The sequence below is a fragment of the Gopherus evgoodei genome, chromosome 2 (assembly GCF_007399415.2).
Source record: "Gopherus evgoodei ecotype Sinaloan lineage chromosome 2, rGopEvg1_v1.p, whole genome shotgun sequence".
Lineage (NCBI taxonomy): Eukaryota > Metazoa > Chordata > Testudines > Testudinidae > Gopherus > Gopherus evgoodei.
In genome coordinates this window covers 207,921,302-207,937,989 of record NC_044323.1, presented here as the reverse complement: position 1 = coordinate 207,937,989, position 16,688 = coordinate 207,921,302, and the positions used below count along the sequence as shown (strand labels likewise).

General features: G+C 41.9%; 1 protein-coding gene across 2 annotated transcripts in view; it reads left to right on the top strand.

The window, feature by feature from the left end:
- Positions 1–16,688, top strand: part of ARHGAP28 (Rho GTPase activating protein 28) — a 98,458-nt gene that overhangs the window by 56,387 nt on the left and 25,383 nt on the right. For both annotated transcript variants that reach the window (XM_030552789.1, XM_030552790.1), the window contains exons 2-4: positions 361–563; positions 8,552–8,769; positions 15,719–15,806. In XM_030552789.1, the coding sequence (XP_030408649.1) occupies positions 361–563; positions 8,552–8,769; positions 15,719–15,806 (509 nt within the window). The remainder of the gene's footprint in view (positions 1–360; positions 564–8,551; positions 8,770–15,718; positions 15,807–16,688) is intronic.

The following is a 16,688-nucleotide window of genomic DNA, read 5'->3' as shown; positions in this document are numbered from 1 at the left end:
ACACAGTAGAGCAGTGATAGAGTTGAGAAGAGAAGCCAGGTCTCCTGAGTCCCAGTCCAGTGCCCAGTCCACTGCTAATAATCAGCACTTCACAATATAAAATTTTTTTTTTATTAAATTAAAAAAACCCAAAATGAGGACAAAGGTAACCTAAGATTGTGACTAAAGCTGCGAAATGAGAATATTCTGAGTAAAGACTACCTTCATTCTGTCCTGTTTCCACCATTATGTCCACTGCTAACCTCAAAACAGCGTGAGTTGATGCATTGACTGTAAGCTTCATTTTTGTGTTAGAAGATAGAATTTCAGAAAAAAGACAAAGATACAGTGTTTCCATTTTTTATCATTATCTTCTTCCAGAAAATCCCTCCCTCAGTGCCGAAGAATTAACAGGATGCTTTCCAATGAGTCCTTACGTCCTCCCATGTTCAGCCGTTCAAATTCCCAGGCCTCCGTGGATAGCACCTCAATGGAGGATTTCTGGTGTGAAGTGGAAAGTATCAAAGAAAACAGTGAACAAGGACAAGAAGAACAAACACTATTAGAAGTCAAACCAGCTGATGGTGAGCATACAAATTCCAAACTTGTCCTCTCATATTTTACTTTGACTAAATTCTTTCACTAATATCCTGATCTCCACTCCTCCAAACTCCCAGCATGGATGTAATGAATGTACAGATGGGCTTGAGCCATAAAATGTGGATTGGAATGCTGATTTCCTTTAAAGTCTGAGGTATTTACATCTGGAGGGTTGGCTTGGGCACACCCATCCATAGTATTTTAGGCCATGGCTACACTGGTGCTTTACAGCGCTGCAACTTTTGCGCTCAGGGGTGTGAAAAAAACACCCCCCTGAGCGCCGCAAGATACAGCGCTGTAAAGCCTCAGTGTAAACAGTGCCACCGCGCTGGGAGCACAGCTCCCAGCGCCGCAAGCTACACCTGTAGAGGATGTGGAGTATGTGCAGCGCTGGGAGAGCTCTCTCCCAGCGCTGGCGCTGTGACCACACTCGAAACTTCAAAGGGCTGCCGCAGCAGCGCTTTGAAGTGCAAGTGTAGCCATACCCTAGTCAAGAATCACAAATGTGCCAAAATGATACTATGTCAGTGGTGTCCCTGCCTGCAGGTATATGGGATCTTGGGGAGCAATTACCACACAGGTGGGGTGCCAATTAATTTCTTCATTAAAGGAAAAAGGAAGTGGTGGGAATTTAACAATGAAATGTGATGGGATGGGGTGTGTAAGGTGTTTATAATAGACGATAAGGAGGGGGTTCTTACTGAACAGTGTAGGGAGTTTTAATAGTGGGGTACAGTAACTGGGGTTCAGCACAATGGGATACAGTACAGTCAATAAGCAACTCAACTTTATATAGGAACAACTCTAGATACAGTGTGGAATGCAAAATAAAATGGTAGCTTCTATATAAAAATGGTATACAAATATTAGAAAAATGGAGGCAACTAATGGGGTGTTATAACCACAAGTAAAATGTGAGTCACAGTGCAATAATACAATATGGGTGATAAGTAAAATTATGCAATGTAGAAAATTACTGACTTAATTTGTGAGGCTGTGATAGCAAGAGTGTACCTAAAAGCTGGGTCAACAAGCGGGAGGGGAGTGAGTGATTAGTGGTAACTAACGAGAGGAGAGTGCAGCTGCATGCAGCGAGAGACTCTGAAGCCCTGTGGGGTGAAGCCCAGAGCAGCAGTCTTCAGGAGCCTGCGGGCTGGAGGTACGGGAGACCAGAGCAGCTGGAGCGCACTTAAGGGGAGTCTGGGAGCAGCAAGAGGGGAGGGCGCTGAACGTGTAAGCAATGGGAAGGCATGTGGAGAATGGGGGAGACAGCTGAGGGAAGAAGCAGGTTGCAGCAGTGGAGAGCACTTCAGGGAAGTTGCGGAGCAGCGGGGTGAAGACAAACGGAGCAGTGGGATGGTGATCTTCGGTAGGGGAGGGGCAGCGGAGGAGTGGGGGCATGAACAGAGGGGATACAGGGAGAGGCAGCAGAGAGGTGTAAAGAAGGGCTAGAGGGACACCCCAAAAAAAAAGGGAAAGAAGCGGCAAAGGGTTTGGGAAGTTACGGGAGGGTGGGGAACAGCAAGGGGTTACCACAGGGAGACACGGAGAAGTACACAGAGGGGGAGATTGGAGCGGGGGAAAAACAGACATGGGAAAGTTCAGGGAGAGATTGGGACAGCGGGAAGATGAATTCAAGCAGTAAAAACCTTATCTATCCTTTAACTTAATTAAACTTATATAAATTACAAGCAGCTTATACAAAGTAATAAAACAGGTACAGAATACAACCAGGCAATGGTTTTTTTAAATCTATCTTAATCAACGACTAGGCAAAACAACAAATATCACAATTCTAAGCAAACTATAACAAGCAACTATACAGAGCAACAAAACAGCAAACTATAACAAGGCAGGTGAAACTTACAAGCTCTACAGTCTTAGCAAACTATGACTTATTAAACTAAAAAGCAAAACCTACGGTGCACCTTATGCTATGGGGAAGTCACAGAGGGCAGAGTGGTATGTGCCCAGGATACAGCTCCCAAGGCAGCCCCCAAGGAAGCCAAGGGATGGTGGCTGCAGCAGTGGATACAGCTGAAAGCAGGGAGCAGAGCTTAGCAGCTGGCACAAGCTTATTTTTAGCAGCAAAGCGCCCCTGAGTTTAAGAGAGGTTTTAAGACACAGACCAAGGTTTAGCTTGAGTCTGTGTGCTGAGGAAACAGAGCCAGCAGCTAAAGTAATAAAAAAAAGTATGGAAAGTTTCACAGAGGGATTCTTACCAGTCCCCAAGGCAGCAGCAAAGGCAGAAGCAGCAGTAACATCAGAAGAAGCAAGGAGGGCTCGGTACGGTCTTGATAATCAGGAGATCTCTCAGGCAGCAATTCGTTCTTCGTGGGAGGGGGGTTTTAAAAACCGGGGGTACGCTCAAAAATAAAACAAGAGTGGAAAAAGGACCCCCCAAAACCCCTGGCTGATCAGACCAGGCAGCAATGCAGGAAGCTTTCTGATGTTTGTTTCAAAAATGTCTGTTTTTAAAGGCAAACTTAGGCAGTTTCCCACCAGTGATCCTGATAGGCTCCCTCTGTCACAGGGAAGGAGGCACAGGGAAAAAACTGCAGGTGAGCACAGAGACATGCCTGGGCAGAGTCCTGTGCAATAGGTGACTCAAAAGCACATGAGGCCTATGACTCATGCCCAGGATCTTAAAAAGCACAATAGGTCTTGCAGCTCTGGACATTGCCTGCCCTACACCAAGCCCAGGTTCAACAAGGTGATAACAGGACTAACTCTTTGAACAGGGCAGTGGTCCCACTTAGCACGCAGCACAAGTGGCCATCCCTTTGAGAAGGGCAATGGCTCTTGGTAAAACAACTTAAGGGGCCCTCCCTTTGAGAAGGGCAGTGGCCCTGGTAAACAACTTAACAGCCAGGGAGGGGCGGCCACAGGAGGAGAACAAAAACAAAATGGAGTATGGGGATAGCTTGTAAGAAACAAAATGGAGTAGGGGGCTAGCTGTAACAGACGAATGGGAGCTCCATCTCTGAATTTAGCAGTCAACACAAAGTAAGTTCTTGATATAGATATAGAGAGAGACTTATTCAATGTTGTGTTTTCAGGAATTGGCACTCTGATTTCTGGAGCAGATTTTTCTGAATTAATCTTACCCATGTTTCAGTAAGAGAGAGGAGATAAATGAAATGGTGCAGCTAAGAGAGGAGTTTAAACGCAATTTCATCCCAAACATGAAACAAACCAAAACTGAATCTATTTGAAGACTAGAAGAAGTCCAATTTATTTGGTTTTCTTTTAATTTCTTGTGTGTGTTCTCTTCCTTGTTTTAGCTACGACCCAAAGAGGAAGTTGTGCAACACCCAGAAAAAGGGGTTTATTTAACCCTTTTCAGTATGGCTATCATTCAGATGTATCATTGTGAGGGCCTGTTTTTATAAGACTTCCAAACCAACATCTAAACCTAAGAGAGATTGTTTGGATCTGTATTTTTGGGTACTCATGTCATTCAAACTTCAAAACTTTTTGAAATTCGTCCATCACTAATATGAACCATACTGAATATGTTTCCACTTTTCTATGCCATCTCAAAATAAATTACCTCTGGTCTTTTTCCTAACACTGTATATTTGAAAATTGAAATTTGAGATGGAGAGTGTTTGATATTTTACATATCTGTTATTATTACACAAGTCTGTTACAATCCAAAAGCAAACTATACTTCTTTATCAGAAGCCTGAGCTGACATAACATCTAGGGTTATATTTTAAAAGCACTGTACTGTGTTCTTTCAATTCAACTTTTATTGAGAATTAGGATGTTACTGGCTTACCGCCACATTCAATGCAATTTAATTGCACTCTTTAGGTACCTGAACCTTTGTGGAGTCTAGGCAGTATCTGAGCTGCTACCAATTATCCTCGTTTTCAGAAACATCACAGTACACTGCTGTTAACTGAAACATTCACAACTATATAGATTATTCTGCATTCTCAGGTTTATCATTTGTCTGATTACATTCATTGATTTTTTTTTGTCCCCTCTGCTCTGAATTAAAAATGAAATTGCAGGGTAAAATCCAATACATTTCTACACTGTAGTTACCGCTATGTGTCCTGAATATTGTTGCTTTCAGAAACATATTCAGTGAGGAAGTGCTCATTCTAACTACTGAGCATTAGGAAAATATTTGGAGTATTGGACCAACAGTTTTTGGAATACTCAGTTATAATTATAAATCAAATTTAGATAACACTACTACTACTTACTAATGATCCAAAACACAAGAAAATCAATATGGAAAGCCATTAAAAATAATAAAAATCTTTTGATACATCTTTGAGGAAAATGGGAGAGGAAGAGAAACAGATGGTTTGAGGAGAATGTGAAGGGGAAATCATTCCCAACATAAATAATTTTATTAGAGACAAAATAATCTTTCTCTCGTGATCATGTGTTTTCAGAAAGATCAGAGAACTTTCATACTGTTGACATTAGTAATCGAGGGCAAGAGAATTCATCTTGAGAGCTACAGGGCTGAAGAAGTGGGGCAAGTGATGAACACATTAGTGACATCACAGAAGGCTGAGCGGTAGCTCACCAAGCGGTACAGGGAGACCCCTGGCTGCAGGTTCGTCATCCCATCAGCAATGAGGTGTGAGGTATTTAGACATATGGCTATGTGCCATGGAATTGGAAAGCGTGGAATCATGAGAGGAACCAAAATGCAGGTTCTCTGCATTTTTGAGAACTGGGGCGACTCTATAGGTTCATTTCAGAGCTGCACCCTGAGCTGAGCAGAGACATTTGGGCAAAGCTGAATTCTTAAAGAGTGGCATGAGAATTTAGGAAAAGTTGAGATGGAAATTGTCATGAGCCTGAAGAAGAAATATCTCTTCCCTAATACTCTCTGAAAGAAAAAGGGAGTTGTACATTGAGGATTCTGGCTCCCTATCATGGTATCTAGACACTGATTTCTAAATAAAAACCAGAGGATTATACTGTGTGAAAATAACTTTAAAACAAAACCAACAATGGCTCCTAGTCCTTAACTAAGCCCATTTAGCTAAAACATGTTTGAATCATTTTATGCAGTATTTACTTCTATAAAGTAGTTTCACTCCTGTTCAATCATCCTTTGGTTTTGTCATTCCTACTTAGCTCTTGTTTTTAAGTACTACAGCTGGTCAAATGATGAGGAAAACTATCCACCAACCTCTTGGTGACATCTAAGCAGAATATCTTTTTGACCATGCTCACACCCTATTTTACAATTTTTTAGGACTGTTGATTAATCACAGTTAAGTCACATGATTATCTCAAAATAATTAATCACGATTTAAAATTAATCATGATTAATCACAGTTTTAATTGCACTGTTAATAGAATACCAACTGAAATTTATTACATATTTTTGATGTTTTTCTACATTTTCATATATATTGTATTCTGTGTTGTAATTGGAATCAAAGTATATATTACTTGTTATAAATATTTTCAATGTGAAAGTGATAAAAGAAGTAGTATTTTTCAATTCACCTCATACAAGTACTGTAGTGCAATCGCTATGTCATGAAACTGCAATTTACAAAGGTAGATTATTTTTGTTACATAACTGCACTCAAAAACAAAACAATGTAAAACTTCAGAGCCTACAAGTCCACTCAGTCCTACTTCTTGTTCAGCCAATCACTGAGACAAACAACTTTGTTTACATTTAAAGGAGATAATGCTGCCCGCTTCTTATTTACAATGTCACCAGAAAGTGGGAACAGGCATTTGCATGGCACTTTTGTAGCCAACATTGCAAGGTATTTACATGCCAGATATGCTAAACATTCATATGCCCCTTCATGCCTCAGCCACCATTCCAGAGGACATGCATCCATGCTGATGACGCACATTTAAAAAAAATGTGTTAATTAAATGTTGTGACTGAACTCCTTGGGGAAGAATTGGATGTCCCCTGTTCTGTTTTACCTGCATTCTGACATATATTTCATGTTATAGCAGTCTCGGATGATGACCCAGCACACTTTCACTGCAGATTTGACAAAACGCAAAGAAGGTACCAATGTGAGATTTCTAAAGCTAGCTATAGCACTTGACCCAAGGTTTAAGGATCTGAAGTGCCTTCCAAATTCTGAGCGGGATGAGGTGTGGAGCATGCTTTCAGAAGTCTTAAGAGAGCAACACTCCCATGTGGAAACTAGAGAACCCGAACCACCAAAAAAGAAAACCAGCTTTCTGCTGGTGGCATATGACTCAGATGATGAAAATGAACATGCGTCGGTCCGCACTGCTTTAGATTGTTATCAAGCAGAACCTGTCATCAGCATGGTCGTATGTGCCCTGGAATGGTGGTTGAAGCATGAAGGGACATATGAATCTTTAGCGCATCTGGCACTTAAATATCTTATGACACTAGCTACAACAGTGCCATGAGAACACCTGTTCTCATTTTCAGGTGACGTTGCAAACAAGAAGTGAGCAATATTATCTCCTGCAAAAGTAAACAAATGTGTTTGTCTGAGCGATTGGCTGAATAAGAAATAGGACTGAGTGGACCTGCAGGCTCTAAAATTTAACATTGTTTTATTTTTAGTGCAGTGCTTTTGTACATAATTCTATATTTGTAAGTTCAACTTTCAAGCTAAAGAGATTGCACTACAGTACTTGTATTAGGTGAATTTAAAGATACTATTTATTTTGTTTTTTTACAGTGCAAATACTTGTAATCAAATATAAATATAAAGTGAGCACTGTACACTTTGTATTATGTATTATAATTGAAATCAATATATTTAAAAATGTAGAAAACATGCAAAAATATTTAAATAAATTGTATGCTATTGTTTAACAGTGGGATTAATTGTGCAATTAATTGCAATTAATTTCTTTAATTGTGCGATTAATTTTTTTAATCCCTTGATAGCCCTACTATTTTTTTCATTGGCACTGTGAAAGCCAAGCTTGGTTTACAAACAGAGCCAAGATTAATTTAATCATGAAACTGGAACAGGCGAGAATGTAGATGGAGCAGCAGTTGTATGCAGATGAAAATAGAGACTGTCCAAAAGAGGAGTGAGAACAGCATGAGAATCAACATCTCCAAACTCAGGCAGGAGGAAAAGGAGCAGTCATTAGTCCTATTTGTGGAAGTAAGCTGTTACACCAGATACAAGGAGTGGATCAATAAATTGGTCACTCTGCCATACACACACAGCGGGGAGATAAAGTTATGTATGTTTCTGGGGGCTTGTGGATAGGTAAGCAAGTTAAGCAACAGGGTCAATGGCTCTTACATAAACCTAAGCAATTTAATTGTTTCTTTGTGCATCTAACTGCCAAAGTGCAGTAAATTGTATCTACAGATTGATAGACACATTTGTACAGGTTCTGGTACATCAGGAAGGAAAATTAGAGCAAATGTGGAAATGCAAGTATGCTATTAAAAAAATAATATATCAAGAAAGAGCTCTTTGATTAGCTCTTTTCCTCTGAAAGAGAAAATTAGTCCATTTCCTCTTTTGCGTATTTGTGTTGCCTGTATATGAATCAAGGATGTGACCTCATCTGGAATACCCTGTGCAGTACTGGATATCGTGAAACCAGAAGGGATTACTGCCAGCCTTCCTTTTTCAAATGACAGCATTCATACACAACATATGTGGGACTGAAAGGGGTTTCATTCATCTTCTTTAATGAGGGCTATTGTTTAGTAAACTTTCTAGGCGATTATGGGCAGGCACTATGCTATCTTCTTCACACTGCTGTATTGATGCACCTCAGTGGGCTTGAATTACCACTCTTCTGCTGTTCTTCTTCTAAACATCTTCTGTGCAGAGACAGCCAAGCTGGGGATTGTTTTCAAGATTGACAAGTAAATTTTACTTACTTGTGTGGCCCAAGACAGATTGGAAACGGAGTCTTCCTGAGGTAAAGGCTGGCACACTAAACCAACTGTGCTACCTCTGACCCACCCCATACAAGGCATGTTAACACTCTCACTCCTTCACAGAGGGGGAACTTGAAGCTGAATGGCTGCAAGATGTGGGCCTATCTACGCTGATTTCGGGGGCTGAAGAAGAGGATGGGCAAGCCCTGCTGTCCACACTGACCCGCACGCAAGCCGCTGCAGTACAAAGAAGGTACAATACCTACACTCAGACTATGAGGAAGAAGAACAAACACACTGTCAGGGATGTGCGAGACATCTTTGGAGTTAATGACTCTTCTGTAAGTGGCAAATACTTGGTAATGGTATTTATATTGCTATAGCATCTAAATGCTTCAGCCAGGTATCTCACTGTGCTAGGCATTGTAGAAGTAGTAAATGATGGTTCTTGTCCCAAACAGCCAAGTCTGGACCTTTTTGATGTCATATAAGCAAATGTGCTACCTTTTATAGGGAACAATAAAACCAGCTAAAATAGCTGGTGCAAAGTTTTGCAACTAACTTGTAATGTAATGTTGTGTCCATCGCCAACCTTCATTCTGTAATCCACTATCAAGACTAACATTTACTCCCTCATTTTTTGGATATCAGTGAGTTACTTTTGGCAACTGTGCAAATTTTTGCTGGCTTCTGAGGACACATGCTATTTACTCAGCAATCTTAGCAGTGAAGTAAAACCTGTGTAATGAAGCAATAGGGGGCAAGTATGCATAAGCAGTTAAACACCTGGAGGCATCTTTGCGATTGTTTCATTGGGAACTTTATTTCACTAATAAAGCAAATAAAAGTCCATTCATGATTCATTTGTTCAGGAATGAACCTTTCTTCTGTAGGGTCTCATCCACTTGTCCCTGAGGACAGATATAGAATTACCATTGCTTATCCCCATGCATTGTATTTACATGGATTTAGTTGATCGTATGCCGTAAGTCCACATACTAAAAACTCAAAAGCAGCATGCATGAATTAAAATGAGTAACTCCTGTTGTCCTTAATGCAGATCATAGCTGAACTGCCAAGCCCTGTTTTAAACATGTATAGTGAAGCTTATATTGTTGAAAAGTAGTAAGAAACTGTCTTCTTCCATGGAATTGTTCAGTCTCTTCTCATTTGTTTATTTTTTCCAGAAGGTTCGCGCTACGCACTAATAACCTGCAAAAGTCCATTAAACAGACAAAGCACAGCTGCTTCCCGTTAAAATAGGAGTTCAAAAGTAAAACATCTGGAGGATTAGCTTAGTGGTCTCAATCTCCAGTTTAAAATAGCCTCCCTGGAACCACAAGTTCATATCCTAGCAAGATTGGCACAGCACCATATCCTCCAAGTACCATGGTTTCCTGTGAGTAGAGTCTCTTGGTTAAGACTCCAAAATCCCAGACTACTTTGCTCAGACATTAAAGATCTCATGACACTTTTTGTAAGATTAGGTGTTTTCCTTAGGTAAAATATCTATCACCTATCTTAAAGCTCTGCATCTCTTTTTACCATGAGGTATTGGTATGTTAGTCACCCTATGAAACTTCTTAGATACAATAAGTATGGCAGAATGTGCAGTTCGTGCAGCAAAATGAAGTTTAATCACGCTAATAAAAAGCAGTCACCAGGGGGAAAAACGGGGACTGGTTCTTTTTGTTGCACAGAGTGTTGAATCTAATGATCTTTTGTTGATCTGCTGGTCTTTTTCTTGTTTCTCACTACTGGACTGGATGTCCCAGAGCTATGTTAAAGGCATGGTGCTCAAGTTTTCATTTTGCAATTACCTTTTTGAACACGGAGCCCATCTACTTGTTCTGCATTGTGAAACTCTAATATAAGATTTAAAAAGTAACTGTTATGACAGTCTTAGGATTTCTCATTCTTTCTTCCCATGCAATTGTTCAGTTCAACCCGTATTGCTAAACACTTCCTGTAGTCGCAGCCATATTTCACACGTTTATCTCAGTTACTTAAAGAGAATACAGGAGAGAGTTCTAAAGGGCAGCCAGGCAGCAAACACCCATTGAAAGTCAATGTGAGTTGGGTTCTCAATTGCTGTGTGACATTGAAAATCTCCCTCTGTGTGACTAGCTGCTATGGTATTTTGAAAGACTGTCTTATTTATCAACTCTCCAGTGGTTAGGAGAAATGTAGGGAATGAATGTTTGCAGTTTAGTGCACAATGACTGATGTACCTTGGCTTGGCCGAATCGCTGGTACCAGATAAATCATCTTTTCTTCAAGTGTTTGTGTACTAGTCTGAAATGCCATGCAGGACTTTTAATCACTTTTGCCATGGAAAGAGTTAGTCTTTCCACATAATAGTTTGTGTAACCCTCTAAATTAAAAGAAGAGATGCAGTCTTCATCCAGCCCTCTAAGCAGGGCTGGTGCAAGGAAGTTTCGTGCCCTAGGCGAAACTTCCACCTCGCACCCCCCAACCAGGTAACCCCGCCCCCCATGGCAGCTAACTCAGCCCCCCACCCGGGGAGCCCTCCCAGAAACGACCCCTCCCACCACGACAGCTAATCCCTCTCCACCCCATCCCCCCACGGCAACTAACCCCACCCAGGGAGACTCTCCCCCATCCCCACAGCAGCTAACCCTGCCTGGGGAGACCTCCCCCGCCCCCGCCACGGCAGCTAACCCTGCCTGGGGAGAGTTCCCCTCTCTCCCCGGCCACGGCAGCTAACCCTGCCTGGGGAGACTCCCCGCACAGCAGCTAACCCTGCCTGGGGAGACTTCCCCCCTCTCCCCCGCCACGGCAGCTAACCCTCCCTGGGGAGACTCCCCGCATGGCAGCTAACCCTGCCTGGGGAGACTCCCCCCACGGAAGCTAACCCTGCCTGGGTTTTCCCCCATCCAGCTCACCTCGGCTCTGCCTCCTCCACTGAGCACGCTGGCGCCATTCTAATTCTCCTCCCTGCCCAGGCTTGCGGCGCTGATTGGAGGAGACTTAGAGCTGGGCTGTGTGCTCAGTGGAGGAGGCAGAGTGGAGGTAAGCTGGGGCGGGTACCTGTTCCCCTGTGTACCTGCCCTCCTCCCCCCGTTACTGCGGTCAGCCCTCCCTGCATGTCCCCCTACCCAGCTCACCTCCACTCCACCTCCTCGCGTGAGGGGACTTTTAGGCGCCTCCAATCACTAGGCGCCCTTGGCAGCCGCCTAGTTTGCCTAAATGGTTGCGCCGGCCCTGCCTCTAGGCATCATAAACAGTACAGCTGCCCAGAGGATAGAGATACGGGATGGATAACTATCTTCTACTCTTAGTGATGAGGAAAAGGGTGATTAAACCACAAGGTGAGATTTCTTTTTATGAGAGTGACTCACTTAGCTTTGCCCAGTGGCAAGTGGAGAAGAAGAATACAAATTGTTAGTGTTCGGGTTGCATAAATAGCTGTACAGAGCATTCTGCCTTTCTTTTTCTATTTTTGATTTACTTTGCTGTCAGCGAGCAGGGACAACAGGCACCAGGGGGAGGAAAGCATCCTAGGCAAATTGACAGGTTTAGTGAAGTCTTCCACACTGCATAGAGAAGGAAAAACCTGGGTTTCTAGACTCATTTGAAACCTATTGCCTCAGTTGCTTGCATAATGAATTGGAACTCTTAAACGTCAGGGTTATCTAACCAAGAACAGGCATAAGGCCAGATTGTGAATGATCCCTGGGTCAGTGCACAAGGAGGGGAATATGGCACAAGGAGTCCTTGTACCCGGTCTTAGAGGCTATCCATGGTTACAGATCCTTCACTCTGAGCACAGAACTACTCCCAAAAGAGCACAAACCACCCCAAAGTTAGTGGCAAGAAAGTATCACCCTGTTCTGCCTTGTTCACGGCCCTGTTCTGCCTCTGTTCCAGCCGGAAGAGCTAACCTGGCTTAGCCCACGTCCAGACTACCCCGCCGTATCGGCGGGTTAAAATCGATTGCTCGGGGATCGATATATCGCGTCTAGTCTAGACGCGATATATCGATCCCCGAGCGCGCTTACATCGATTCCGGAACTCCATCAACCCAAACGGAGTTCCGGAATCGACGCGGAGAGCCGCGGACATCGATCCCGCGCCATCTGGACAGGTGAGTAATTCGATCTTAGATATTTGACTTCAGCTGCGTTATTCATGTAGCTGAAGTTGCGTATCTAAGATCGATTTTCCTCCCCTAGTCTGGACGAGGCCTTAGAAATGGGAAACATGCTACATCCTTCCAGGCCATCCAGGAACTCCCTGGTGCTTCAAGGAGGATAATGCTCCCTTGAAGCAATCTTACCCTCCCCTAGATGAGGCAACTCAGTCCTGTTTCAGAGGTGGGGCAATGGCACATCAGTCACTGTGGCCGGATTTTCATGGGTGTTGAATGGTCACAGCTTCCATTAAGGTTTCTAGGAGCTGCAAGTGCTCAACAGATCTGAAAATCAGGCAGTTTGGTGCCTAGTACAACCTATCAGTAAAGTCCAAAAGTGGGGAGCAAGTTAAGCTCCAGACTAATGAAGGACCTGACCATGCACACTTCGATAAGTAAAACTCCTCTTGATTTTCAGAGGAGTGTTGCTCAGAGTAGTGCATGAAGGACCAGGATCTAATTAAAATAGTAAATAACTAACTAAACTAGAGTCATTTGCATGAGAAGACATTTGCACTTACTATGCTTGAAAATATGAATCTCTCAAAAAGCAAAGGCAGCATGAACAGAACTTTAACATGAACATCTCTTTAGTGTTTATGTTTCTTGGCTGCAGTGCTGACATTGAAATTTTGCCTTTGTGATGCTCTGATGGTTTGTTTTTACATTTTGTGTATAGTGGAAAGCTTTTAAAGGAAATGAGCATTTCCATCTCCACCTTTTTCTTGCTAGTCAGATTTCCTCTTCCTGTGCACATAGTGCAAGTAAACACTGGAGGCATTTTTAGCATCAATAATGACTTGATGAACAACTAAGTGTAGGCCTGAATCAGGATACCTGAACTGGACCAAATTCTGCCTTCATTGGAACCACATCCTAGTCAATGGCATTGCACACATGTAACGGGGGGCAGAATTTGGCCCACTAGGTTTAGCACATTTATTGGAAAATGAACTTTCTAATCTTTTGTTTTTAAGGGACACTATCAATATACCATAATCATGTACTATCAAAAATGGAGGAGATTATGTGTCCCAATCTGTTCCCTTTTTGTTACTCAGGTGCTATAACAAGCAGAAACCTCCTGTAAATCCCCTGTTGGGGATACCCCTATCATGAAAGTGTCCCTGGCTCACATAGAACCTTCGGAGTTGACTCCTACATGCCACTCCCTTTACTGATGCGGAGGCAAGAGGCCGGAATGTGATGTCTTTTAGTTATTCCCAACATTGTTTATAGGGGAATATACTCAACGGACTCATATTAGAGCATCTTGCAAGCTGCTCTAAACTACACTGGAGTTGAGGCAGAGAGTAATTGATCCATAGCTGGGTCCATAACAATCTCCCTTTCCTAAATCATATGCCCAGCAGAAACAGGTTGCAACAGAGAGAGTGCCCTGTTAGTTTTCCCTGTGTTATTTATAATGCTTTATATTATCAAGGCTGGAAGGATTTTACAAATCTAATTCATGTTCACCATTTCTCTTATTTGCCTACTTTTTGCACTTCACACAGCTTGTCATAAAACATTTCTTTTAATGCTGGGCTTTTAAAAATCATAAAATCATGCTACCATATTTCATTTCTTTTACACAGCCCTTGCTTTTTAATGGATTATAGTTAAAAGGAAACCTTGTGACTCAAATCCTGTTTGCTATCAGGTTGGTAGCCTATTAAATGGACTCTCTCAGGAGATATTTTATTCATCTTACGTTTAACTTTTGTTATCCAAATAACTCAAAGGATAAGATTGGATAAAACAACTGCAACATTATTTCAGTGTTCAAATTGGAAGGTCTGCCGTCCTTTTAAATATCTGCCATTTTATATCAGTCTGAGTACTGCTCCCATGTGCGTTAACTACAAACTGGGAAGACAGTGTTTTCTGCCTCTGGGGAAGGCACCACCTCATATTGCTAAATGGTTTATTCAGCTGTTTAAAGAGCGGCTTTGATGGGTTCAGCAGAGTTCTCATCAGCACCCCTCCACTGGAAAGACGATGGCTGTGATGCTGAACCTCAAGGGATCGGGGAGCATGTAAAACAAGGGTATGCGAGAAATAATACAATTCTCTGGGATGCCAGCAGGATGTAGAGAACAGAACAGGTTTTAAAACAAAGATTTTATCAATGATTGATTTCACCAAGTAGCCTTCTAATTGTTTTTAATATTTCTACCCTTTCTTCATCCCTGAACATGTCTTCCTGCTCCAAATTCTCCTCAGAGAATCATAGAATCGTAAAACTCAAAGGGACCTCGAGAGATCATCTAGTCCAGTGCCCTGCACTCATGGCAGGACTAAGTATTACCTCATGATCTATTCCAAAGCTGCTAATCACAAGGGCAAATTCAGCACACAAAAATGTGTCACACCAAGTGAAAGTTACCCTTTGACTTTAAGCCGCTGTTTTTATCTTTCTCTCTCCCTCCCCCCCTCCGCTCTCTCGCACACTCACACACACACAGCATTTTTACACAATGCAAAACAATTTTCTGGGCAAAACCAAACAAAACTAAGCAATAGGAAAAAGATTTTTTTAAAAAAATGTTTGTCGCACTATGATGAAGAACCTGTGTTATTCATGTAACCCCAGTTTCCACACAGTGTTGCCTATGGGAAGAAAATGTTGAAGTGCATTTCCCGTTGGTTTTGGCCATCCATTTATTTACTTGTTAAATTTCCAGTCCTGCAGAGTACTGAGTGCCTTCAATTCCTGCAGCCCCTCAGTGGGAGTTGAGCGTGTTCAGCACTTTTTAGGAGGTGTACAGCACCTTGCAGAATGTGACCATGGTGATTAAAAGCAAGACAAATTACACATTGATACAAACCTTTAACTTGCTGCAGTTATCTGAAGCAATTTCATTAGTTAATTTCAGTCATTACGTGTGGGAGAACTCATTAACTGTGTAAAGCTGTGGCAATACTCACTGACCTCAACATGATCCACATCTGCAGCCTGAAGAAGATTACTTACACAGGCTGGGTAATGAAAATCTCTCTCTGGCAAATCAGAATGGATTGTTTAAACTTAGTGACAAAAACAGGGATTGATACACTGTTGATTGAGTTGTAGAAGTGTCTGTCCACATGCCTTTAATTTCATTGCTGTCTGATCATTTTTCCTTGCCTATCAGCCCACGTTTGAGACAGTGCCAGGGTCACCAGTTCCTTCTAATGGTATCCAGCTTCCGGGGCAGAAGCCAGTTTGGAAATCAGTGAGTTGTGAGTATGCCAACCTGTAACCAATATTAATTTGATCATAGAAATGAGAGATAGAAAGTACCTTTTAGGATCATCTGGTTAATCCACTATTTTAGGTGCTGAGACACACTGCATGCTTTTCTTTAAGATTATTACTACACATTATTAATAAACATTTATATCATGGCAATGCTCAAAGTCCCCATTTTGAATTGGGGCCCTGTTGTGCTGGACTCTTTACAAACATAGAACAGGGCCTGTAGTCTCTAATCTATGGCCCTGTCTGCATTGCAATTCAAAATATGTAAGTATATTCCTGAGATCTACAGCCATAATAGTGTTTTGTAATGTGTTTCATAACATAGTTAGCTTTGTCTATCCTAGAATTTGAAAGAGCGATAGCACCTGTATGGGAAGAATGATGTTTGAGCTTCCAGTGCTGCCAACCCCAAGTGTTCAGAAATCATGAGTCAGCTCCCCAGTAACCATAAATTTGGCTTAAAAATCCTAAGATTTAAATAACGATGATAATACATTTGGGGCTCACTTTATTTATCTTATTTCTAAGCCTTTAAGCTGCACTTGTGACATGTTTCTAAGCTTCCTCTGCAATCTTGAGGGCTAAAAACTTACTTTTTATTTTAATGAAAGCTGAGATTCTTATCTAGTTGCACAAATCCAGGAGCTGGGACTTTAAGTATCAGGAGACTCATGATAAAATCTTGAAAGTTGGCAACACTAGAACTCATTCAGGCTAATACACTGTGAAGTCTATGGAGACAGGGCATCTCTATAGTAGAAATTTCCCTCTTATGCCTACTAATTCTAGTGGGCAACTAATTTATGGAACAGAGCAATAGATGATCTTGTCTTTTGGTTCCTGGATTCTATTAAAAATTCCAC